Raw genomic sequence first — 27717 nt, 5'->3', positions numbered from 1 at the left:
TTAAACACTTTTTACAAATTTCATACCATCAGCCAACACACGTTCCACTTCAAACCCAACAGTTCTGGGATCAATTCAGGAAACACTTAAAAACAACATATTTAAAAAAAAATGGGTTGAGAAAGTTTTTAATACTCTTGTTGTGCAAAAGAGAAAGTGTTGCTTAACTGTGTCATCTCAAGACATTCTTGAAACACAACACTGTTTAATTGCCACCTTTACAGCTACTGACCCTCTATGAATTCGTTGGCTGTCTATTTATTTCAGTGTATTTAAAGTGGGCCTATCCATAGCGCTCGATGAACCTCAATTAAATCCATGCAACTGAGTTATTATCTATCAATAAATATAGAGCCATGTCACTAAGTGTTGTGATTTGACATTACTGTAAATGACTTCTTTATTGAATTCTGATCCTGATTATGCCCCAGTGCACTCAATGGGATTTTTTCTATTGCTGCAGCGCCACGTGTGCTATAAATCAGTGTAGCGTTACTAAAGTCAAAGGTCCCCACTGCTTTAAGTCAGCTGAAGCTCTGGCCTCATGACTTCGGTGGTAGCAGGCTCAGGTCCTTTAATTTCCAGTGGTATCCCAAACTGATTTAAACCAGCTAGTTCAGCTTCAGTTTTAGCTTCTAAACTGGAAGAGCTTTTTCCTCACTTTACCTTGCCTGGTCATTGCAGTCTTTTGTGGTATGTTCCATGTGATGCATGCTTCTACAATAATATCCCAATGAACAGTGCTGTAGAACTGGGTTGCAGCAATGGAAGGGAAGGAGGGGCTTGCTTTGGCTACTTAAAGGCGCACTTCCCACCACTTAGCAAAATATATATTGTGATATTGTTTCCTCCTCTTTTATCCTAGATTAATATAAATGTAATAGCAATATAGACCAGAAAACACCCCCAGACACCAGCTGGGGACTGCTAATGCACATTGTGCTCCAATCATACCCTGCCCCACCCCCTGTGACATGCCTCCTGCACTGGTAATGTGGTGAGGGAGGTGTATAGCTTGCCTCTATGCCTGCTGGAGACTAGCCCATGAATCTCCAGAAGGGGACTTAGGTGAAGTTTTCACTCCCTTTGTACTTCCTGAGTAGTGCAAGGCTACTGGATTGAGGGCTGAGAATCTGGCCCTTTATCTTTGCTTCCTATCTTAACTTGCTGTGTAGTGCTTCAGTTAGCTATTAAACAGTTATAAAAATTCACTCTTGAGGGGAATCTTGGAGGTGGTTGCATTTCAGTGGTGGGTTAAGTGACCCCTTTGATTATGTCTAGACATCAGTTCATTATGTGTTTTAGGATCCTTTGGGAATTTATCATGTGAGTTTGCTTCTTTCCTCCTGGGTCAGTAGGGAGTGGGACTATTGAGGATGTGATACTTTCTACTTATGGGGGAAGGGTCTTGATTTTCTCCTGCTCCTTGGTTGCTTTTATTGGTCATGTCAGGATGGAGGTTCAGTCCATAACACATCTTCACCCCAGTGTAAAGAATGAAGATGTCTCAGAGGAAAGTGATTGAGAAATAGAGGTATCCCACTGGACTGTGAGAGCTTTGCCTTGCAATGAAATATAGATCCTCAATGGGGGAAAGAGGAGGGTGAGGTGAGAAATGGGGAGAAACATGGCCCAGTTTCATGAAGACTTGAGGTAACTTAGGACTCCTCTCTCTGCCTCGCCAAGTCCACAAAAGCCTATGGAGTGGCCATGCTGGGAGCTCCTTGTAAGTCCACAAGGAAGCAATCAGGCACCTGGAGACTTCAGAGGGGTCAATATGGGTAGGGGATGGAGTTGGCTAAGAAAAAAAAAGTAATGACTTCCCAAATACAGATTTAATAAAATACACTGTTTTGTTTTACATGCAACCAATCTAGGAAAAACAAGTTTATCAGCATAAGCAAAATATCCACCACAGGGAGTTCATCAATAGTTCAGTTTCAAGTCACAAGACATGTTTTATTTGGCTTTCAAGTCACCCTATGACAGATTAACATGAAACAACTCAAATGTGAACTATATATATATATTTTTCTGTTTAATATTGTCTGCTGCTAGCCTCTATCACCCCCATCTGGCACCATATGCTAGCTTTTTCATGGTTATTTTATGATGATGAAACAACAGCTATTGTAAGAGCAACGCAATTGATCCACATCATTTTGGGTCAAACCCTGCAGTTCTTCCTCCGTCCTTACACCAAATAAGGGTTAAAGAATTTAGTCCTTAAGCAAGTGTGATCAGTGATGCTTTTGGAACAGCCTTTGCTGGATCATATGAGACCCTGACCTAGAACTTGCGTAAGGACAGCAAGTTTTGCCTCTTATGGAAGAGCAGCTTACCCCTGAAATCATGAGTCCAATTAATCACTGTTGGAACTCCATAGGAGTTGATGAAGTTACACCAGGGATGAATCTGGCCAATTGCCATTAAGTCTGCATTTTATCAAAATAGTGTGTTGTTAAAAACACCAAAATCAGCTCAGGATTTTACCCTACTCCCTGAGTAGTTCCACTGCAATCAATGGCCTTACTTGAGAAGTAAGGCACTAATAAGCATGTGTAAGGGCAGGAGAAGCTGGCCCTAAGTTATTTCTTTTTCTCTCACTGCTCCAGGAACTGGAAAAGACAAGGGTGTGTGGGCGGCCCTGGAGTCCCTCCAAGGCAAGTGTGAGGCTTTGGACAAAACAAAGCCATTTCTTCCAAATATAGGTCTACTCTGAGCTCCAGCCAAACTCAAGTCTAAAATCCAAATTCCATCTCTCAGAGGGAATTCACAAACGAGACCCTATGGCCTGCAGAGTCCAGCTATAGAAAATATTTTGATAGCTCTTCCTCTCTGGCATTATCCTCCACCTATTCTTCCTTGAACACATGGTTCAGGCTACAAAGCAAAATAACTAGCTTGATGAACATAATATTTTGTTTTTAAAAAACTTGATTTATTCAAAAATGATTTATTATTAGTCATCAAACATTTTTGCCTATGCCCCAATTGGCAAGAAGCAGACAGATAAATTACTACAAGATGTAATGAAACAAATGGCTATAAAGAAAATGTGTGTGTGTGTGTGTGTGTGTGTGTGTGTGTGTGTGTGTGTGTGAGAGAGAGAGAGAGAGAGAGAGAGAGAAATACAGGAAAGTAAATCCATAGCATACTTTGGGACCCTGTGAATGGCACTAAATTACCTACCAGTATATGAAGGCTGTTAAATGAAGTGACAGTCGCAAATAAATACCATGTACAAGTTCAAGGCCTGATCCTACAAACATTTTCTACAGGGCATATTGAGGGGACTATGCATGGTAGCCAGTATTATATGTCTTAGTAACTGTTTGCAGAACTGAGCTCCAAAAATATATAGATGATATTTTCAAGCAGTTATCAGCCCGGATAGTTTGGGGTCATTTAACTGGCAAACAAAAGTCACATGTCTGAAAAGTTGTGTCATTCAATGAGATAGCCCTAGAAAAATGGCATGGGTGTCTATATATCAGTATAACGCAATAAAGGGTACAGCAGTAGATAAATATACTCCACTCAATGCTAGCTTATATTGTCTATCAAAAGTAGAAGATTTTGTTGTCACTGAAACATACTATAACAAGTAATGAAGGTGGCTAAGATTGTGTAGCTTGACTCAGTGAGGTGATTAGACTGACTCAGCTACTCATGAGTTAGGATCTTCAGATACGCAGTTTCACCACTAGAAATCAGTAAGTTCTCGGGTTATTTGTACACATTTCAGCACCAGCTAAGACTGGCTTTTAAGAAATGTTTTCAAGGGCAAAGCAGAGGTTTTTCAGCTCCTCTTTCATTTGACTGAGCGTGTTCTTGACTTTCTGAGGTGTATTCAGAACCTCTATGCTGCAGGTGAATGGATCATAGTGAAGAGAAAAAGGCTTCTTGATCTTCAGAGCATATTTTCTATTGGGGAGGGGGGAGAAGATAAGAGATAGGTAAATGACATTTGAACCTGCAGACAAAACCCTAAATGTAAAACCTGTAGGGCCTTATTTACCACTATGTTACTCCTGTTTTACATCAATAGCAGTCATTTATGTCATTTATGTCAATGTTTCCATTTGGAATTTATATAATTATAGGGGGAGCTGGAAGCAATCCCTACATTTAGGTTACCTAACACCTTCCACCATGAAGGAGTCTTGTGAAGCTTTTCTTTTTTGAGATGCTGCAAAACCTCCATTGCAGTAGGCTTTTGAAATTTGGACTGGATTAAAGCCCTGAGGCCAGAGAATTGCCTTTTCATTAGTCCATAACATTCTCTTCAGGTTTGACAGAGATTTACACTTTTGAAAAATCACCATTTTTCTTCAGTCAGGTGAGTTGTCAGCAACATTTTGGCAGAGTATGAAAATAACTGAACACTGTAACCTAAGGTGAAGCCTAAATTGCTGCTGCTACCTCAATAGAAGACTGTACACTGGGAACCCTTGGAAAAGACAGTGTCTTCAGGAGGTTGAGGGAAAGAGAGCTGGAGTGGGCTCTCCTTGAAGAATTCCCCACCCTGACCCATCACATGTCCCCAGCAGCCTCTTACCCACCCCTACAACCAATAGCTGCCTTCTCCTCCTGCCAGCTAATGTGCTGATGGTTCAGTGTTCAAACACTGCTAAAAGTGGGGGAGGGCATTGTTACACAATAGGATTTTTTATTACCTTTTAAAAAATATCTAGGAAATTATATCCTCCCCCGCCCGACACACCCTGTTTTATAAGAATGTTACCTAGGTTGCACTCTAATGTTATGCCAGAACTTAGGTTGACTGTGAATTTTAATTCTGTTCCCTTGTGCTTACACATTTGGGACAGAAGGATGGCCTTATGAATAGGCGCCAACTTCCTCATTTCCCGGGGGGTGCTCGACCTCCACTCCATCCCAGGCCCCGCCCCTTTCCCCAAGGCCCCACCCTGCCTCTTTCCACCCCTGTTCCACCCCCTCCCCCAAGGGCACCTTATAGACAATTGGTATCTCCCCATACGGGGGAGGGGGGGGGCGGGAGGGGCGCGATCTAAAGAGGCAGTCCCGTGACCAGTTACATGTCATCCCCCCTGGTGACCCTCCCCCATGCCCAGCCTGGGTCACAGTGGTTTCCCCAACACACGTTACCTGTGTGTGTGTGTGGGGGGGCACTCTGTCATCCCTCTGCACCTGCCCCCCCCCCCCAGGGCACATTCCTGGCAGGAGGGAGCTCGGGCAGGGAGTGGGAGGGAGCCATTCCAATGCCACCCCTGCCGGTCGCTGCTCTGCCTGAGAGAGCCTGGCTGGGGAGGCGGCTTCCGCTCCCTGCCCAGGCTCGGCTGCTGGGGACCATGGCTGAGCAAGCCGGAAACGTGCCAGGTGGAGGGAGGCTCTGGCTCACTCACCCCCGGTCCCTGGCACCCGAGCCCAGGCAGGGAGCGGAAGCTGTCTCCTCAGCCAGGCTGAGCAGGCTATGTCAGGCAGCTGCCAACGCCGGACCGCCATGCTGCAGAACGGCATCCTGGCAGCCGGAGGAGGAGCTGGCTGGTCCCGCCCCATCTGCTCCTGGCCCCTCGCCCCTTCCACTCCCTGGCATCTGGGGCATGCATCACCCAGCCCCGCCCCCCCACCTCTTCCTGCCTCCCCACATGCCGTCAAACAGCTGATCAGGGTAGGTGGGAGGCGCTGGGAGGAGTGGGGGAGGAGCTGATTGGTGGGGCCTGCTGCTGGTGGGAGACACTGGGGGGGGAGAGGGAGGAGGAGCCCACTGGTGGGTGCTGAGCACCCACTATTAATTTTCCTTGGGTGCTCCAGCCCAAGAGCACCCATGGAGTCAGCGCCTATGGCCTTATAGTAAAGCCCTTTGACAGGGCTACAAGAGATCTAGCTTCAATTCCTGATTGCCACAAACTTCCTGGGTGACTTTGGGAAAGTCATTTAACCTCTCTACCTCTCAGCAGCAGAACCTACCTCAGAGGGATGGTGCGAGGACAAATATGAGTAAGGCATCTTTTGGATGTTGAGGCTGGGGGCTGGATAAGTATGTAGATGGAGTCTTATATGCAACTATTACTTTTAAAAAGCAGTACACCTCTACCCTGATATAATGCTGTCCTCGGGAGCCAAAAAATCTTACCGCGTTATAGGTGAAACCGCATTATATCGAACTTGCTTTGATCCGCCGGAGTGCGCAGCCCCGCCGCCCCGGAGTGCTGCTTTATCCTAATTCATGTTATATCGGGTCCCGTTATATCGGCGTAGAGGTGTACTTTTATTTATTAAAAAAATGTGCAGATCGTGTGTATTCTGAGTCAGCCACCATATTTTATGGAATGATGATGTATCTACCTTGATACTGTAAATGGAGCCCAGCTTCTAACCTTAGCTCGGCTACCAGATCGGGCAGGGTGTAGTAGTGCCTCCTGTGCATTGGAGATTAGCATTTGGCCCAATGTATTTGTCTCTATGAAAAGAATGTGCATCAATGGCAGACTCACTGGAGTTTGGCCTTGGCATCTTCAAAATTTTCTGCTACAAAATAGACAGGTTGGAAGGTCTGATCCTGATACGGATGAACTGCAGTCAGTTCGGGATCGAACGGTTTGTGCTCAGGCTTGTTTGATAAAGCATACTTTAAAAACAAAAAACAACACAAAAGGTTAGAATTTGTGCATAAAGATGTAACAAAATAAACATCCACTGTACTGATTAAGATTCTAAAGTGCATTCGGGATGGGGCAAGATAAATTATGATTAGGATACTACATTTACAGTTTGAAGTTTATTTTCATAATTTTTCACTAATACAACACATATGGAAAAGAAGATGTTTCATTCATTGCAACAATGCAGGGTGGGCATACTGTAACCCTTTTCTAGAATCAAATTCAGGGTGTGAAGCTATTTAAACATTTATTCTGAAATGTTAATAAAGAAGGCAAATGCAAGTCATAGGTATAAATACTAGATAGGGAGTTGACAGAAAAAATATCATAACAATAATCCCTTTTACCAAAGTGGGTAAGGATGGCAGAATCTGGCTCTCTATCATTCAGAGATTGATGACATTATCTCTGATTTTGAGCTAACCATCTAGTTTTGAGTCACTTGCCTCTTATCAGATAATGATTTGAAATTTCTTTCTAAACGCTAAAAAGTGCTATGAAGTCTTTGACTATGCAGGTCTCTCCCAAGCAAATGAGCTGCGGGTGAAGCTCCTGGTTTCAGTAACACAGCTGTCCCTTCATCTCACAATCCTCACGTTTTATTTTTAAAGTCCCATTAACTTATTTAATTAGCAATAAATTATGCAACAAGCTCATGGCGATGAAAGAAACAAAGCTCTATTAAACATATTGAGAGGCCACCTTTATGTTCTGAGGCATGGCTGTTTGTCTTCAAACCACGCTCAGGAACAATCCTCATGCCTGCATTCCTGAGCCTCTAGTCTCACACCAGTGTATGTTCTTCCTGACATCTTATCCTCTTTCTCCAGTTCCACTTAGCCTGTTGCACAACCAACCTGTAGCAAAGAGGTGTGGCCACCCTTGGAGATTGACAGCGAGGGATGGCCAGATGCCCCCTAGTGGGCAGAACCAGGAAAGCCACACTCGCCACACCGGAAGCAGAGGGGTGGGAGAGGAACAGGAAGTATAAACGGTGGACCCTGCAGCTCAATTGGGTTGCAGCCACCAAGGGAGATGGACAGGTTCTCCCCACTGCTGATGCAGGAGACCGCAGAAGACTTCTGGTCTGAGGACTCTCCCGAGCTGCCAGAGCTGCCAGACCTGGCTGACACTGAGAAGCTGCTGGGCTTGCCACTGGCAGTGTACCCTGGGGAGACGGAGGATGACCCCAGGGTTCAGGTAGTAGCCATGGGCAGTCGACTACTGTCTGGCTACATTGCTGGCTGACTCTAGGTCAGCATGTTGTGGCTGGATCACTCTGCCACTGTTAGGGCCCTGGGCTGGGATGTGGTGGAGTCAGGTGGGCCTGCGTCCCCCTGCCCCTGCCATCTCACCCCTGAGGTGGCAGCCTCCACACCATAGGCCAGAAGACCTGTGTTGTTCTACCATCTGCTGAGCTAGGATGCTAGACTGTGTGGTGCTCACCCCCTTCCCGAGCCCTAGACTGTGTGGTGCCCCACCCTGCTTGAGGGCCTGGGCTCATAGACTATTCACAGCTCTGCCCTGCCTGAGGGTTGAGACCTAGAGACAAATTTCTCTTTAAGCTAATTTCTCTTTTGTACAGACTGTCATTCCAGGTGTGTGACAGCAAAGAGGTGGGGCCACCCTCGGAGATTGACAGTGAGGGTCAGCCACACATGCCTACACACTTACATAGCCATTTTCTAAAGATTCAGAAACGTTTGGAGGTGTGTTTTACACTGCTGGTTTCAGCCAGTTTTGCTATAGGAAGTACCCAAATCCCATGAAAAAGGCTCTGTGTGCTCTGTTTCTGACTATGACTAGAAGCACCTAGAAACTTTCATTTAAAAAAAAAAGCAGCTGAGATTCTCATGAATTCATGTTCTGTGGCTTGAAGAACACCATCAAATATCATGACACTAGTGATAAAATTGCAAGAGGTAGTGATACTGCATGGGATTTTCAGCTCAATGTGCTGACTTGAGAAACTCCACTTCTTTGACACAACAGAATTCTCTACAATAAGGGTAAAGATTGCTGGAGCTAGAACTCTCTCAGGGGCTGGTTTGAGTCTGTGGAATGGTCCCCTCCATGCCAGGTATTAAGGGCCATCATAAACCTCACCATCTTTCACCCCAAGAGCAAGGTGCATCTCTTTGGCCTTGCCTTCTGTAACATAAATACATAGCAACATGTTTATTTTAAAAATATCCCCCTGGGATAGAGAGAATGAGAGAACACACACAGATGTTAGTCGAGTTACTTAATGAGATATTGGAAGGCACTCGGAGACTATGGTGATGAGCGCGAATGAGAACCTTGATAAAACAGAATACAATGGTTGAATGGAAGCAGTTCATTTTAAAATGAAGTAGCAGCAGTTTGCAGGGAAGGAGTTAAAACATCTCCAAATGATTCTACAGCTCTTAATGGGAAAATTAAGCAGCAATACAAATTGCTTGCCTTCTACATTCAGTTAAATGGCAGATGTAACTTTAGCCTTTACAACCAAGGTCGTATACTAACTCAGTTTCTCTCACCACAGACTTAGCCTTAGGACTTGACTGGATTCCTCTATTGTGATTAATCACTTAAAGGAGATTTAAAGCTCTGTCAAAATCACTAGAGGCCATGCTGAAAAACTACTAGTTAACCTTTGCTGAGCTTCTGAACTTTAACCTAGGTGCCTCAAAACATACGTATTTGGAGACATGAGCACCAGTATCCTATATTACCCTGCTTAATGTTGAAATAAATTAGATTTAAAGCTATAAAGTATTCAGACATATAAGGGGATTAAAACAAATGTTGAGTCTTGCTCCATATTCAGTTTTGATAATGGATCTGACAGGTTTTAGAAGATAAATAAAATCAGCTATAAACTTTATATTTGTTGACAATGCACATGGTGAAGGCAGAGGGAAGTTTAAGAAAATACAAGTAGCCTGCAGACTTTATCCTAGAACAAGTATAAGTCTAAACCAAATATATGGTAATTGAGCATAATTTGTGGAGATGCACGTTGATCTTTTGGTTCAAAGCGAGAAAGTCCAGTATTATATGTATAGGTGCTGTACCTCTATAATACAGTTTTAAAAAATGGTCATGCACAAGATCACAATACCACATTGTAACAAAGACACACATACTTCTATACTAGTGTTAATGAGGGAAGCTTTCCCTGCAGACCATAAGGGAAAGCTCTCCAAACCATGCACCATTCAGTTTGGAAACTGAACCCTGCAGTTTGGTTTGCAGGAGGTAGGAGCACACCAATCCCAGAAGACTCACTGCCCTCTAGTGAACAACAGGCAGCTACACTAGCTTAATGTTGGACAACCATGCTTCTGTCTGCCAGGTTTTGCTCTGCCAAGGCATCTGTGGTCATCTCTACCAAATTCACGGTCCATTATGGTCAATTTCACGACCATGGGATTTGAAAATTGGTAAATTTCATGTTTTCAGATGTTTAACTCTGAAATTTCATGGTGTTGTAACCGTGGGGGTCCCGACCCAAAAAGGGATTGTGGGGGTGGGGGTTGCAAACCTGTTGTAGGGGGGGTGATGGGATTGCCACCCTCACTTCTGTGCGGCAACCGCAGAGCTTCCTGCAGCTGCAGGAGATTCCTGGAGGTGGAGGTGGGTCTGAGTTCTGCATCCCCCACAGAGCATCTGTGCAGGGGATCGACAAGACCTGTCCCTCCCCTGGCCTGCCGGGGCTAGGAGCCCCCTTTGCTCAGGCACTCCCAGCAGCACAGGGAAGATCAGACACAACTCCACAAGTCTCCTCCAGCTGCAGGAACCTCTGGGGCTGCTGCCCAGTCCCAGAGCGCGTCCTGTAGCAGGGGAAGGCACCCGGAGGTGGGTCTAGTCTACCCCCGCAGAGCAGCTGTGCAGGAGATGGACAAGTCCTGTCCCTTCCCTGCCCAGCCAAGCAAGGAGTCCCCTTTGCTGGGGTGCTCCTAGGAACAAGAGGGCATCGGATTTCACAGGGAAGGGCTTATTTCATGGTCCGTGATGCATTTTTCATGGCCCTGAAATTGGTAGGGCCCTAGTAATCTCATCCAGTTTTGAACAGGACAGGGCAACTGTGCAACTAAGCTCTTTAAATCGGGTTTTTCTAATGACCTGCGATACAGCTGCAGTCAACTTCAGTCTGTCGCATATCCTTGACAAGTGCTCACTGACTTCTTTTGAGGGCGGGCTACCGGCTCTCTACCTGGTTACTACTGATGCCATCAAATGGCTGGGCACATTGTGCATATGCTGAGAGAGACCAAGCTTGTACTGGGGAAGGTACCATAAGGAGACAGTCTATTAGTTCACGAGTATAGTTAGTTTTCATGGCTATGTTGGCTATTTAGTTGGAAGACAGACAACGCTATAATTTTTCTATTCACATTTGTGATGGCTGTTGTAGGAGAGAAGGGAATATCTGAATTTCTCTAGGGTGGGAGGAGTGGAGGAGTAAGGTGCTAAACGGGGTGATCAAGTGTTTTTTAAAATGATCCTCAGAATATTTTGATGTCAGAAAACATTCATTAACTTTTCCCACAAACGTTAGAAAATGGATCATAGGAATCAGTCAATAATAAATACATTTTACTTACCACAAGCTCCCCGTAAGATGAAAGGAGTCCTGCCCCATAAGCTTTGATGGATCCATTTTGTTTGCAGAGACCAAACTCAATAGTAAACCAATAGAGCTGATAACCAAGAACAACTAATCAGTTTGTGAGAACCATAAACTAATCTAATAATCACCTCTCTTTTTGTTTACTTGACTTGTGCCCTATCTTTCTTTTGTTTCTTTTCTCCTTATTACTTTTCTTAATTTCTAGTTATCTTTAAGCATTAAGTTTGTATATTTTAAGAAAATATCCTTACATATGTATATATTTACATATTTATATATTTAAATTTATCTACTACTTGAGCAAAATGAAATAGGAAAGGTCCCCTCCCCTCCATTCTGGCACTATTAGCAGAAATTTGAAATTATCCATCCCTTAGCACCAACATCCACTTTAAAATTAAGTCCATTCCATCTTTATCACATTACAACAGACAACAAGGACAAATATCTTTTGGCTGCCCTTGCAAATTGAAGTAGTTGCACGTTAAGTTCTGGATTATGACCCAGCCCTACAGACCTGCTCAGGAAAGTAAGGGAATTAGGACACTTTCCCCCTCTGCAACCCTGTTAACACTTCCCACATTGCGGTTGCAGACATGGGGAAGCTGGGGGAGGGAGGAAGCAGGGCCTACCTTTCTCCAGCAGAAGGGCAGGGAGGGGTGGAACCTATAACCTGCCCCAAGAACAAGAAACAACAGGGAAGGAAGGAATCATTCATATTCCCAATGTGGCTCTGTGTCACAATTCATCTCAGGCCCCCTTCTGGGGCATTCAACTATGCACTTCCTGTTACACAGGACTGAGCCCTAAGTTTCAATCAAGCCCTATGTGATTTGTTTACAGCACTCCGCTTAAAGAGTTGCTGATACTTCACAAAAGAGTATGAGACTAATCTACCTATATATCTTGGTTTCTTTGATATAGTTCTCTGACTTGTTATTTGCAAGGACATTTACAATTAAAAAACCCCAAACAACAAACAGGCAAACAAAGAAACAAACACCCAGGATTGTTGTTCCTTAGGGGTTTTCTCTTCTAACTACTTTACCCACATTTCAAATGATAATACTTCATTTGTGATGTTCTAATCATCTAGGTCCTTTTTATTTTCTAATGGGGATCTTTTCCCATTCCTCATCTTTTTAGTATAGGATCTCTTTGGTTGGATCCTGAGGGATAGGAAGGTGGAATGGGGTGCCCCGTTCTTTCTGAAAGTACCCCTGTGCCACTTCTGTGATGCTGAGTGAGGATCTTGAATCTTGACACTCACAGCTATAGTGTGATATGTGATATGATGCTGTCTGGGCAGTGAGTTCAAACATGAATGCTGACAACTTTCAATCTGTCCTGCTCTCACACAGCTGTGTAGAACACGTTCAATCTAAATATTAAGAACTGAATAGATGAAGGAATCAATGGTGGTTCAGAGTTAGCTTTAGTAAAGTCAATCTCATAACACTTAGCAGCACACTTTAATTACATTAACTAGATAGTCCTCACAATGGTCCTATGATATAGGCAGTAATAGCTCTGTTACAGGTGGAGAGACAGAAGCAGACCAACTAAATGAGTTAACCAAGATCACAGAAAGAGAGAGAGAGAGAAGTATAAAAAATGAGAGGGAATGCAGATATTCCTGGCTCCCAAGACCTGTGCTCTGGGCACTAGACCATGCATCTCACTTGAGAGGCAATTAAGAACTAGCTTGTGACAACAGCACTCATGCCTCAGCATGAGCCTAATTCCATAAGTGGTCCCACTGACTTCAGGAGACATCTCATGGAGTAAGGTCAGCAGGAGGAGTCAGAATGTGTCTCAATGTGATCTGGTGATTTAGAGCCAGATTGTGGACCCCATACTTTCACTGGTGAGCCAGGAGTCTCAGGAATTGTCCCATTGACATTAATGGGACCACTTGGATGAGTCACGTAAGGGGTTTGCAATCTGACCCGTAGTTTGCATCACTTTATTAGACGACCATAAAAAACTAAAGAGAATGAATTTGTTCCCCCACAGAGCTGAATTCCCAAGTACTGGCCTAGATGGGCTCTAGGGACAACGTAGCTCTTTTCTTCCCATTTTTGCTCACCCACAAAGAGTCGTTCTCAGGTGTGCCATAGACTCCTGAGGAGTTTGGGGAAGGGCGGGAATGTGGCTCCTGTCATGGCATTTTCTGGGATGCTTGGGCTCCTGCGTTTCACAGTAGGTGCCACTGAAGATTTAAAAGGTTTATGGGGCACTTTGCTCTCAATCTGCATCTTGGAATACGTGGCTGAGCAAATCTTCTCCAATAGGTGACTGGAGAAAGGGATCATTAGACAGGCTCACAACCCCATGGCTATTATTGGTGACCCTCTCCTGGTCTGCAACAAAGAGACTGAGAACTGCAGGGTTTGCAAAGATATATGTGGGCTCATCAGAGAGGGGCAGGAGGGGCTGCAGGAGCTGCTTGTATAAGGGAGGGTTGGAAGGATTCCTCTGCCTCTGATAGAGCTTTCCGTAGACTGGTAGTTCACCCCGACACAGGTGATTTACTCCTGGCGCTCAAAAGTCATCCTGATGAACAAGTATGTGCCTTTGGAATAGGCCAGATTGCATGAAATGGTAGGTATTCCCAAAAGAATGACCCAGGGTGCAGCTTTACTTCAAAAATAGACCCACAGCAGCAAGTCTCAGAGCTTGGGTCAGCTGAGTCAGGCTTTTGATAGTTCTAGTGTTTGCAACTGTGGATCATCACAGCTAGTTGCTGGTTTGTGCTCACACAAAAATAAACTCTTTTTCAATGCTGGTTTAATTTAATAGTAGGATGCAAGTAATCTGACCTAGTAGTTGGGGTGATGTGAAGCTGGAAGTGACTGGTGACTTTTCTGTGACTGAAACTGAATGAAGACCCTGATTCAGGAAGACATTCAGATTCAGGAAAATAATTAAACACTTGCTTAAAGTTACACATGTGCTTATCTGCTTTCCTGAAGAAGGATGGACTTGAGCACATGCTTCTGCCCTTTCCTGATCTGGAGATACAGTTCAGAGACAACTTTTGTGATGCCTCCATTTTGGGTACCCAACTTGAGACACCTGAAAGTGAACACTCAGTATTTTCTCAAAATCAGGGCCCTTGTATTTTATCTCTGATGTTAAAGTGTAATCTATACTTACTGTTGCCAGTTTTTCAATCTCAACATCAGATGATCCAAGAGAAGCCAGTCCAATAGCCTAAAGCAAGTAGACAATGTTATACTTGTGTTATTGTTTAGCCAACAAGAGAAAGACAGACATAGAGGAGTACTATCTCATTTCTAACATGAAATAGTCATTGCTATTTGTCAACCAATATGTCCTACAGGGGTTTCCAGGATACCTTTGTCTCTCTGGCCCCATCTACACAGCAGAAGGAACCAGATTTGTTGATCATTAAAACTGTTTAATTGCATGTAGTTCTTGGCCTAATGTTGACCAGCTCTTAGCCTAGTTTTGACCCAAGGCACGTGCGCTCTCTCCCTAAACAACAAAGAAATCTTGTTACGAGGCCAAGGTCTATATGGCTGGATGACACCTCCAGCTTCTCCCATTGCATGGCCTGGCAACATACAAATAGTCTCTTTCCCACCTGCCAGACCCCTTTCTAGCTCCTATGCCAGCTCCACTCACTGTCCTTGATGCCCAACTGCCAGCCTACCCACCCAGCCTTGTCTTTTCAATTGCTTCCCCCCTCTGTCTCCCTATCTACATTTCTGGATTCCCTGATACTTTCCTGTTCTCTGGTACTCTTCCTGCCTCTTTACTGTCTCCCCTATTCTTTCCTTCTCCTCTCTTCCTAACTGTTCCTCTTTCCCCCTCATCTACAAGGCCCATTCTGGAACTTTCCATCTTCAACCCTGACTGTACAGAAAAGAATTCAGCAGCATGTTACAGGTGAAAATGAGTGAAGTGGTTTGGATAAAAAAGAACCGCCATCCCCTTAGCACCACAAAAATAACCCAAAACTTGAACCAAACCTTATCTGAGATTGAAAAAGTTCACTCCTTCTGTCCTGTATCAATGATGTGACCCTGCAAACTCGATTGTGTTTTCTGATTGAAGGAGTGAGAGTAGCAGAAATGGCTCTCACTACAAAGAATCTGTGTGAGTAAGGAAGTAACATGCCTCATGCCAGACACGTCGTACAGTCAGAACTCCAATGGGCAAGGAAGCTCTGCTGCTGCTTCTTTCATGTTAAATCTACACGTAACCTCTAGATAAATGGGTCAGATGGCGTGGACTCAAGATCCAGCAATATGCAAATGAGACACAGCTCTACCTATCCTTCACCACATGTGACCACACTACTGCCATCAAGAGATCCATCCCAGTGCTTGGATGAGCTCAGCTCTTGGATGGAGATCAGCTGGCTGAAGCTGAACCTGAGCAAGATGGAGGTGATGTTGGTGGGCAGAGGAAAGTATTGTGAAGAGCTTGTAGCTACGGTGCAGTCCCTGTAGGTGGAAGATAGACAGACATAATTGGTCGATTCAGTTGTAGTTTAGGACTACTCTTGGATGCCTCGCTGAGCTCTCATATAGCAGCATCTGTGAGGAATGCTATCTATCAGCTCCACTTGGTTAGAAAACTCCGTCCCATTCTAGTGAGTGAAGACCTGCCCTCAGTTATTCATGCCTTCGTCACCTCTCAGCTGGACTACAGCACTGCGATATACCTGGCCATGAAGCCTTCTGTGTTTAAGAAGCTCCAACTAGTTCAGAATGCAACAGTGTCTCCTCAGCAATGCAGGCTACCACAAGCACATCACACCTGTCCTTCCCTCTGTCAGGAATCAGGACATGCAGCATTGCCAGTATGAAGCAGGGCTTGCAGCACAGCAAGTCTCTGGGCAACCTAACGAGCGCAGCTTGCTGGTGCTAGGCTGACTGACTACACTGCCCAACTGGTTTGCAGAGTCAGCAGGCTGGCTCTTAAGCCCAGCTGCAGCAGCAGTTCAGCGGCTGCTCAAAGTATTTGCCCATGGCTGTGATAGCTCCTGCTTGTCCCCAGCCCTGGTCCTGCCTTGACTCCAGCCTTGCCCAAGCCCTTCCTCACTCCAGGTAATCCAGTTCTGACCCTTGACTCCAATTCCTGACCTCTGACTCCGGCTCTGACACTTGGCTCTGATCGCTGACCCTAGGCTCTGGCTACTGACTCTGGCTGTGACCCTTGGGTCTGGCCCTGGACTCTGATCCTTGGCTACGGACGTCTGTTCTAATGACTTAGACTTGACTCTTGCTCTGATCATTGGGCATGACTCCTGCTCTGACCACTGGCTATGACCGCCTATGTCCCTATCACATAGAATTTAGAATCAAATTTATGGTCTCAGTCCTTATCTTCAAGGTACTCCGTGGCCTGGGCCCAGGGTATGTACAAGACCATCTAAAAGTCTGCGGGCAACAACTAGGCTCCCCGGTGCAGTGGAATTCTGGACAATCTGAGTCAAGCGTGTCTGTGCAGGAGACAGATCTTTCTCCAGAGCAATCCCAATCTGTGGAATGAATTCCCCCAAGAGCAAAGGTACAGCACAAACCTCACCACTTTCCGATCCAAGGGCAGGGTGCATTTCTTTGTCCTGTCTTCTCGAACAAACACCGAGTAACAGGTATATATATATATATATTTTAAAAGACATATGCTACCAAGAAAAGACACTCCACTACTCACACTTCTCCCTCTGGGGAGAGGAGGAGAGAACAAACAACATGTGACAGATGTGTAGTCACATGGCTTGATGGACTACTGGAAGATACTACAGTGGTGAACATGGGTATAAAATAGAATAGAATCGAATAGACCTTGGTAATCTGAGCATAATACACCTCCAGAATTGCTTGAGATACAAGTTACTTTATAGTTCTACCAGCCCAATGGAAATTTGAGCCTGTTAAAACTGCCATTAAAGACAATGGAAAGACTCCCATCAACTTCAGTGAGAGCTGGATTGGGCCTATTGGCACTTCAAAAGAGCACTACTGAACTTTTCAGCAGCAGAGTTGACAACAAGAATCTGTCTACTCCCTTGTATGCTCCCCATTAAGCTAATTACATTATTTTAACAGTGGGAACTGCAATTCTCCGGAGCCTCCTTACAGTTCAAGCCCTGGATACAGTGTCATAGTAACAAAAACAAAACAAGGGCATTTTTACCATTAATTTTCACATAGTGGATGAAATCAAGAAGAATTTCCATGACAGGAATTCAGCCATGAAAAACACTTGATGTCATTCACTTCAATCAGTGAGCTTTTGTGAGCCTGTGTTCGCTCTTCCATAACAGAGCAGAGAAAACAACAACAAAACCTGGTGGTTCTGAAATTACTATAGCCCCTTATTTTTACATCTTTTAATGGTTCTTTATTTCTAGTATCAAGCAAAAGGGAGTGTTCCCCCCACAGGGCAGGGCAGTCACAGGGCATTAGAATATTATATGATTCACTGGTTCGAATATGGTAATGACCAAAACTGATGACCATGTGATAGCTCCTGCTTGTTCCCAGCCCTGGTTCTGCCTTGACACCAGCCTTGCCCAAGCCTTTCTTCACTCCAGGTAATTGACTTTGATTCCTGACTCTGGCTCCGACCCTTGGCTTTGATCTCTGACCCCAGGCTCCATGACATGAAACCAACTGGTGATCTCTTTCCAGAACTACTGGACAGGCGTCTATATCACAAAAATACTGACGATTCTGTTGGCAGTCTCAGTAGAGGGCAAAGACTGATGGGGACTGCATGAGGAACCTTCTCATCCCTGGGAGGCTCCCACCAGTTCAAGTTTGAGGCACATTAACAATGCAGAGTAGGGGAAGCTTGTGCTGCTTTTTCCCATGCTGTACCTGTTCTGTGTTTAATTAGAGAACACACTGGCAATCCCTAGAGATTGCAGTTCCCTAATTAGCCACAGAACACAGGTTTTCAGCAGCACTAAATCCACTTTGGGCCAGATTCTGATACTTTTATATGGAGTAACAGCTTACTGCACATGTAAGTTTTTCATAGATTCATAGATTCATAGATTATAGGACTGGAAGGGACCTCGAGAGGTCATCGAGTCCAGTCCCCTGCCCGCATGGCAGGACCAAATACTGTCTAGACCATCCCTGATAGACATTTATCTAACCTACTCTTAAATATCTCCAGAGACGGAGATTCCACAACCTCCCTAGGCAATTTGTTCCAGTGTTTAACCACCCTGACAGTTAGGAACTTTTTCCTAATGTCCAACCTAGACCTCCCTTGCTGCAGTTTAAACCCATTGTTTCTGGTTCTATCCTTAGAGGCTAAGGTGAACAAGTTCTCTCCCTCCTCCTTATGACACCCTTTTAGATACCTGAAAACTGCTATCATGTCCCCTCTCAGTCTTCTCTTTTCCAAACTAAACAAACCCAGTTCTTTCAGCCTTCCTTCATAGGTCATGTTCTCAAGACCTTTAATCATTCTTGTTGCTCTTCTTTGGACCCTTTCCAATTTCTCCACATCTTTTTTAAAATGCGGCGCCCAGAACTGGACACAATACTCCAGCTGAGGCCTAACCAGAGCAGAGTAGAGCGGAAGAATGACTTCTCGTGTCTTGCTCACAACACACCTGTTAATGCATCCCAGAATCATGTTTGCTTTTTTTGCAACAGCATCACACTGTTGACTCATATTTAGCTTGTGGTCCACTATAACCCCTAGATCCCTTTCTGCCGTACTCCTTCCTAGACAGTCTTTTCCCATTCTGTATGTGTGAAATTGATTTTTCCTTCCTAAGTGGAGCACTTTGCATTTGTCTTTGTTAAACTTCATCCTGTTTAACTCAGACCATTTTTCCAATTTGTCCAGATCATTTTGAATTATGACCCTGTCCTCCAAAGTAGTTGCGATCCCTCCCAGTTTGGTATCATCCGCAAACTTAATAAGCGTACTTTCTATGCCAATATCTAAGTCGTTGATGAAGATATTGAACAGAGCCGGTCCCAAAACAGACCCCTGCGGAACCCCACTCGTTACGCCTTTCCAGCAGGATTGGGAACCATTAACAACAACTCTCTGAGTACGGTTATCCAGCCAGTTATGCACCCACCTTATAGTAGCCCCATCTAATTTGTATTTGCCTAGTTTATCAATAAGAATATCATGCGAGACCGTATCAAATGCCTTACTAAAGTCTAGGTATACCACATCCACCGCTTCACCCTTATCCACAAGGCTCGTTATCCTATCAAAGAAAGCTATCAGATTGGTTTGACATGATTTGTTCTTCACAAATCCATGCTGGCTGTTCCCTATCACCTTACCACCTTCCAAGTGTTTGCAGATGATTTCCTTAATTACTTGCTCCATTATCTTCCCTGGCACAGAAGTTAAACTAACTGGTCTGTAGTTACCTGGGTTGTTTTTATTTCCCTTTTTATAGATGGGCACTATATTTGCCCTTTTCCAGTCTTCTGGAATCTCTCCCGTCTCTCATGACTTTCCGAAGATAATAGCTAGAGGCTCAGATACCTCCTCTATTAACTCCTTGAGTATTCTAGGATGCATTTCATCAGGCCCGGGTGACTTGCAGGCATCTAACTTTTCTAAGTGATTTTTAACTTGTTCTTTTTTTATTTTATCCGCTAAACCTACCTCCTTCCCATTAGCATTCACTATGTTAGGCATTCCTTCAGACTTCTCGGTGAAGACCGAAACAAAGAAGTCATTAAGCATCTCTGCCATTTCCAAGTTTCCTGTTACTGTTTCTCCCTCTTCACTAAGCAGTGGGCCTACCCTGTCTTTGGTCTTCCTCTTGCTTCTAATGTATTGATAAAAAGTCTTCTTGTTTCCTTTTATTCCCGTAGCTAGTTTGAGCTCATTTTGTGCCTTTGCCTTTCTAATCTTGCCCCTGCATTCCTGTGTTGTTTGCCTATATTCATCCTTTGTAATCTGTCCTAGTTTCCATTTTTTATATGACTCCTTTTTATTTTTTAGATCGTGCAAGATCTCGTGGTTAAGCCAAGGTGGTCTTTTGCCACATTTTCTATCTTTCCTAACCAGCGGAATAGCTTGCTTTTGGGCCCTTAATAGTGTCCCTTTGAAAAACTGCCAACTCTCCTCAGTTGTTTTTCCCCTCAGTCTTGATTCCCATGGGACCTTACCTATCAGCTCTCTGAGCTTCCCAAAATCTGCCTTCCTGAAATCCATTGTCTCTATTTTGCTGTTCTCCCTTCTACCCTTCCTTAGAATTGCAAACTCTATGATTTCATGATCACTTTCACCCAGGCTGCCTTCTACTTTCACATTCTCAACGAGTTCCTCCCTATTTGTTAAAATCAAGTCTAGAACAGCTTCCCCCCTAGTAGCTAAAGTAAAAGTCCCGTTTACTTTAAGGAGACTGCTCATGAGGTAAAGCTCTAATCAATATGAGTAATGGTGTCAGAATATGGCCATTTATAAACAAGATAAAAGTACCCTGGTAGATTGAAATGAAAATGCAGGGACAGGATCAACCTAAATTATGATGGCTCCTGTCTGTGAAACCCAGAGATGCGAGTTCCCATGCAGTATGATGGGTACCTAAGAGAAGAGCCTATTCATTCTTAGGCAGGCAGTGCTTAGGAGGTCTCCATTGCAACTGAAGCTTCCCTCTTCTTATTTCTGCCTTGGTTCTTATCTCCCCTAGGAGACACTGCCTGCTCTGCCCTGCCCTGGTGCTTACCTCCCCTAGGTGACATTGCCTGCCTTGCCTTGCCACTTATCTCCCCTAGGTGACACTGCCTGCCCTGCCCTGGGGTATAGTTCCTCTAGGGTGTAGCTGGCACCCCCAATGCAAGAGAGTACAAACACCACCACCACCCTATACAGGCATAAATGGGGGAGAATCAAACCTTCAAAATTAAAATAGCAAATCATATCTAGTCCCTTGTACGCATTGCTATTGGAATTACAGACAAGGTTCCTTACCTGTGAGAACTGTGCAAATTCTTTGTCTGCTAACATGGGAACATGACCCAACAATTCGTGGCAGCAGTCCCTGGAAAACAAATCACTTTTCTCATGTAATAAAGCTTGTTTTATGTGAAAATCCCCCCCCCAAGTGCAATTCTAAGCAGGGCATAGCTGCTGTTTCACTGCTATTCTTTCTCCTGCTCTTTGCACAGCAATTTCACATGGGCTAGATTCTCAGCTGGCATAATTCAGTGAAGCTCCATTGGGGACATATATAAGGATACCACTGGAGTCAGACAGATGCCAGCTGAGTATTTGGCTCTAGGTCTTTGCTTTCATTTTCTCCTATCCAGTTGTCTGTGCTCTTTCCGAGCCTCCTACCTGTCCAGCTCTGTGTTATCTTCCTACTCTTGTCTTTAAGCCTTCGCCCATGCTATGACTTAGAACGCCCAGGCTCCAGTAATTTGCTCAGATACCTCCTTCTTTACATGGACGGCTCTCCCCAAAATTGACTTTTTCCATGCAGCCTTTCATTGATAACCTTGCCAAGCCCTGAACACACATCATGAAAACAGAACTCCAATGGCCACAGCTCCCATTGACTTCATTCATACCTGTGGGTGCTCAGCAGCTCCTCCGAAAACCAGGCCACAACTACAGAAAAGGCCAGCCTTTTATCCAGTGCCTCTTGTACATATAATCTGTGTATGAACTCAATTTCGAACTGCACGCCATAAGCCAAACTGAGAAGTGGTGCAAATGCTGGTTTGGAAAGGGTGTGGAACTGGTGTGGAAAGGGTGTGGAACTGGTGTGGGACTTGGAGAGGCAGAAGCGTGGGCTCATAGCAAGCAAAGCAACCAAGAAGAGGATGTAAGATAAGGCAGGGCAGGCTCAATGTGTAAGTTATACTCACTTTCATCCACTCTTACCAATGTGTAACTTACTCCCCAATGTCCCTCCCCAATTATGTCAACTCTGAATTTGGCCCTTGTGGACTCATCTTCAAAGGTGCTGAGCAACCGCATCTCCCAGTAACTTCAATGAGATTGATGGGTGTTCAAAATCAAGCCAAGAGGCTGTGTCTAATTTACATTGTAAGCTTCTCATGGCTGGGTCCACATTTCCTGTGTCATGGAAGCGGCCAAACATCTTCTCAGAGTTCAACAAATGGTCAACACAATAAGAATGAACAGATTAAACCAGGTTCTTCCCAGTCTTTTCCTTCTCCAGACAAAAGAAGGAAAAAGAAACAGACTCCCCCTCTCATGGACCACTTCCACCTCTGCTTGCTTCTCAAAATATTTCACTCCGTGGACCATGTTGTGGTAATTGGGCCTACAAATTTATCCTAATTGCGAGCTCAACTGTAAAAAGTGACTGAAAGGTCTTAAAATGTCACAATAACCTACGATAACAACACAGGTTGATGGACAAAAGGTAACCAAAGTACAACTCAGACTGTCGTATAAGGTTGTTTATAAAAATTAGCACAAGTGAAAAAACAGAACAGAATTAATTCAGACAAAAAGAGCCTCTTGATAGAACTCAAGGATTGTGTTAAAATCACGCCTGGTAAACAAGAAAAGCCTGGGGTCTGAAAATTCATGAATCAAAACTGGTGTTTTGGAAATTAGGCCTAATTTCTAGACCAAATAATGAGGGAATGGGCTCATTCTGCCCATCACTCCCTTTTGGGGTCCTTAAAAAAAGAGAGAGAGACACACCAGTGCCGTATTATTGCCTAGGCCAACAAGGACTAGGCCTAGGGTGGCAAATTTTCAGGGGCGGAAGCTCCCCTCCATGCCCCGCCCCCCGATCCAGCTCACCTCCGCCTCCTCTGCAAACTTGCCGTGGCGTCCTGTTTCTCTCCCCTTCCAGCGCTTGCGCCACGAAACAGCTGTTTGGCGGGGCAGGGAGGGAGTGGGGAGGAGGGGGAACACCACGCGCTGGGGGAAGAGGCGGGGTTGGAGGCGGGGATTTGGGGAAGGGATCCAATAGGGGAAGGGAGGGGGCAGAGTTGGGGCAAGGACTTTGGGGAGGGGGTTGGAATGGGAGCGGGAAAAGAGCGGAGGCGGGGCGGGGCCAGGGCGGCAATTATTTCCCGGCCTAGGGGTGGCAAAATTATTAATCCGCCACTGAGACACACCTTGGGGGAAAAGCTAATGGGCTGCGACACTGGCTGATATAAGATGAGAGAAAAGGAAGAAGCAAAATTCACCATCATGGCTGCCACCCCCACCATCTCCTGGAACCTTGGGCCTCTATCCTAAGAGGTGTCCTGACCAGACTGGTCCAGAGAGAAGGGGGCATACCTCATCCTCTCCCCCACTAGCTCTGGCTGAATCCCAAACACCACCTGCCATGTGAGACTTGGTTTCCCCTGCACACCCCCTTTGTTCTTTTCCTTCCCTACCTTATTTCTTCTCTTTCCTATCTCTCTCCTTTTTCCTTCTGTCTGAGAAGAGTCTGGCTTAGCCAGGCAAGGCTGCAATTTTTTAACACTGCTGTAAGCCTGTGACCAGAGAGGGAGCTAAAAACAATGCTCTAAACAGCCTGGTGATATGAGTTTGTCAGGTCTCAGAGTTGCTGGTAAGACTGTGCTGTGCCTGTGTTTTTCCAGCAATGAGGTTGCAAGCGATACCTCAGAGACAAAAGCTGCTATTTTCCATCTTTGCTGTTCCCTTCTTTCCCATTTTGTGCGTGTGCGTCTTGTTTTGTCTTCTAGGAAATGGGATTGGACTTTAACAACAGCTACAAGACCAGCTCCAGCCCATCTCAACTAACTTCTCTTCTCCCCAAACAACAGTTATTCCCATCTCAAAACCTGTCAAACAAAGGGACTTTTCCTTCTAGAAACTCTCTTCAGCCAAAGGGAAAGGGAACGAGGGAGGGATGTTGTTAAAGTGAAAGCCTTACTTAATACTTTACATTTCAAATGCTTTAACTTTTTCCTTCTTTTCGGTATCTTTAATAAAAGGTTTAAAGGATGTTTTATGGTGTTTTTGCCATGGTACTAAGCAGACTGAAGTCTCTGTATATCAAAGACCTTGTTTAACACTGAGAATGTTGGACAATGACTGGGTTACATTAACACCCTTGACTCTTTGAGTCCCTGTATTCCATCTAAATTAGTACAACCACCACCACCACCACGAAAGGCTCACAGACTGAGAACCACTGGATTTTGCCATATCATCCTACTTACGGTTCTGGGGAATGCATAGGGGAAGAGGAATGCCTTATATACTGTGTGCTCTGAAAGACACGAAATGCCAGGCTGGCAAGGAAGTCACGAGGCGATAGCAGCCCTGCAGCTGGTCTCAGCTGAAAGCCTGTTCTTTCTGCAAAAGAAAACAACCCAGCAGGAAAATCTACTGTGAACATAACTCCACACCATCCAAGCAGTTTGAAATTTCCTTTGCATTTAGTCTCAGAACTTCCTTGTACAGATGGATAAGGAAAATGTCTGTCTATTTTAGGTACTAATATGGGCTCTATTACCTTGGTATCTGAGTGCCTCACAATCCTTCGTGTATTTATCTTTCTAACACCTCTGTGAAGAAGGGCAGGGATATAATCCACATTTTACGGATGGGAATTGAAGCACCGAGAGGTTAAGTGACTTGTCCACAGAGGAAAGCTGTGGCACAGCAGGAAATGGAAGCTGGATCTCCCAGGTCCCAGCCCACTGCCCTAACCACTGTCAGCTTTCTTCTCTTGTAATAATAAATGTCAGAAATAAACAAGAGTTTGGATGGTATGCACACCCTCTTGATTCAGGGCACAAGGCAAGTTTCAGCTGTTGGCGGCTCAGCAGGTATATTCCCTGGTTATACATTAGCCTGTAACTACCTACTGCAGGATTCTTACACCTTCCTCTGAAGAAGCCGGTGCTGGCTACTGTCAGAGACACGGCACTGAACTAGATGGACCTCAGGTCTAAGCTAGTCTGGCAATTCCGATGGTCCTGCATGGGCCTTTTATGACACAATCAACTTCAAGTAGTCAAGTTACCGTATGGTATTATGTTGTGTTTCATTTATTTTGTATGCATGATTCAAAAGCAGAAACTGGATTCACACTGGCAGCACACTGCCATACATTTTTGGAGAGTGTATTTTTTGATTGTTGCAGTCTGTTGAAATCATTGGGGTGCAGCAGCAACTGAATTTACATGGGACCCCTACAAGGTATGTAACAGGTAGGGTTACTCATTATGGGTAATTTGGCCCTTAGCCTTTCTACATTTTCATTTTAACATTCTTTTCAGAGCTGTCAGCTCCCATTTTTCCATCTGATCTTGCACGTTTGTGTTTTATTTGTCGAAGTTTAAACTATAAGCCCCTTTTGGCAAAGCCCATGTTTTCTATGTGTTCAAAAAGCATCATGTAAAACTGCCGTGATTTAAGAAGAGTAGATGATAATCTTTTTGAAGCCCCATATTCCAAATCTGTGTTGCATTCCCTGCTTTCATAAATACTGTTTCAGCTCTCATTTTAATTACTTTTATTGCGTACAACTAAAAAAATAAAAGGACAGAAATGGCTTTTTACTTGCTTTCCTAATTTGTTTAAACAGAAATGTTTCCCACAGAAACCAAGCTGTTCACGTGAAATGTTTTATGTTTCTTCCAGCATGTTTGGTCTCAGTCTGTTTGGTCACTAGTTCTCTTTCTCATATAAAGACAATCTTCCGGGGGAAGAGGTAGAAGCCCCATCCCTAGAGACATTTGAAGTCAGACTGGACAAAGCAGGGAACACTCTTTCCCTGGCAGGATGATGACCTGGACGAAAGGTCTTTTCCATCTTGAATTTCTATGATTTGTTGAGCCAAATTCAAAGACATTGTGTAAGATGCATCATGTAAGCTACACAGTAGTAAGTACATGTGAATCTAAGGGCACGTCTTCACTACCCGCCAGATCGGCGGGTAGCAACCAATCTATTGGGGATTGACTTATCGCGTCTAGTGAAGACGCGATAAAATCGATCCCTGATCTCTCTGCCGTCTACTCCGGAAATCCACCGCGACAAGAGGCGGAAGCGTAGTCGACGGCGGAGCTGCAGCGGTCGACTCGCCGTCGTCCTCACAGCCAGGTAAGTCGACCTAAAATACGCAACTTCAGCTACGCTATTCACGTAGCTGAAGTTGTGTATCTTAGGTCGGATCCTCCCCCCCCATAGTGTAGACCTAGCCTAAGAGTTTAGATTGTACTTGGACTACCTGCCTGTGCAAGGGTATCAGGAGGAACTGGGAGAACCTACACCGGCTATTCAGAGACCTGTCATGGCATTTAGGCCCTGGCTATAGCACTGGGACTGCTCAGGACTAGCATTGCACATGACCACAGCTCCACCTACAGCTGGAAGGAACTGCACACTGCCTCTCAGTATAGAATATAGCGGCTGGCATGTCCCCACCTCATGCTATGGAATTCTGGGAGACACAATGCCACCTAGAGCTCCTCTGGGGAAGTGCAGCTCTTCGCCATCCACAACACGGGCTGGATTCCACCCAAGGTATTTGTAAATAAGAGGTACGCCTTATGCACCCTAATCTCACAAGATGGCTCACTGACATTGGACTGGCTGTTGCAGCTGCTGCAGATCTTGCAATGGTACCATTAGACTCTGACTTAGAGTGAGTTTGTGCCAAAGGGATCTGACAGTAACTGCAACTCTCACAATGCCCTAAGAGGAACGCTGTGTGATAAGGAGAATCTAAAGTTAGAATTATTGGTGACAAGGAGATATTGATGGATATTGATTCAGTCTGGACCCAAGTATCTTATCCACCACTATATGAGTCCAGCCATAAACAACACTGGTTTGTGGAACACTCTGAATTTCCCTCCCCCGATAGATATTTGCAGAGTTTTCTAACTGATGATTTTTTTATCATACTTTTGCCCAGAACAACTTGCATGATGACACATGGAAATAACTTAGGACCACAATCTAGAGCAGATGTGAATAGCCACAGACATCTCTAAACAAAATCTAACTGTACACATACAAAGAGTGCGCACCAGTAGATCCTTACTTTGCCCTAATCTCCCTGCTTCTGTTATCCCTTCTGAAGTGAGCTAGGACTGATAAAAAAATACCAATATCAGTCACATTCAGAGCAGTATCCTAAGACCTATTTACAAAGCTAAAGCTCCCTGCTGACTGCTGGCAGTAAAACACACAGAGAAGAAACATATCCAATTCCTCGCCACCATCCAGAGCTGCTCCAATATTATAGTGAGTGCAGGGTGGGTAGAATGGAAGGGGGGAGGGAGAATACTAAAACAAGCCCTAAATTGGTCAGGGCAGATATGGTTGCCATGTACACCAAGGAGAGGCTCAATGGAGCAGAAAAGGAAGAGAGAACAGAGAAGGAGCTGGGTGATGGGCGAAGCCTGGAGGTTTGGCTCAGCGAGTCAAGGAAAGACATGGTTGAACCCACTGTGTAGGATTTTCCAAAATGAACGGTAATCAATAAAACAAAATGTCATTTTACCTACACAGTGAGGT

General features: G+C 44.7%; 1 protein-coding gene across 1 annotated transcript in view; it reads right to left on the bottom strand.

The window, feature by feature from the left end:
* Nucleotides 1–3767: 3767 nt before the first annotated feature.
* The window catches only part of LOC117870626 (tyrosine 3-monooxygenase-like), a 41723-nt gene continuing 17773 nt past the window's right edge, over nucleotides 3768–27717 (bottom strand). Inside the window, exons 7-12 of the mRNA XM_034757931.1 lie at nucleotides 24405–24540; nucleotides 21214–21283; nucleotides 14425–14481; nucleotides 11240–11335; nucleotides 6480–6613; nucleotides 3768–3927 (exon numbers count right to left, since the gene is read on the bottom strand). Coding sequence (XP_034613822.1) covers nucleotides 3768–3927; nucleotides 6480–6613; nucleotides 11240–11335; nucleotides 14425–14481; nucleotides 21214–21283; nucleotides 24405–24540 — 653 coding nt within the window. The remainder of the gene's footprint in view (nucleotides 3928–6479; nucleotides 6614–11239; nucleotides 11336–14424; nucleotides 14482–21213; nucleotides 21284–24404; nucleotides 24541–27717) is intronic.

This window comes from Trachemys scripta, chromosome 1 (genome assembly GCF_013100865.1).
Source record: "Trachemys scripta elegans isolate TJP31775 chromosome 1, CAS_Tse_1.0, whole genome shotgun sequence".
Taxonomy (NCBI): Eukaryota; Metazoa; Chordata; order Testudines; family Emydidae; genus Trachemys; species Trachemys scripta.
Note: the sequence above shows the minus strand (reverse complement) of the source record. Positions and strands in the feature narration are given on the sequence as shown.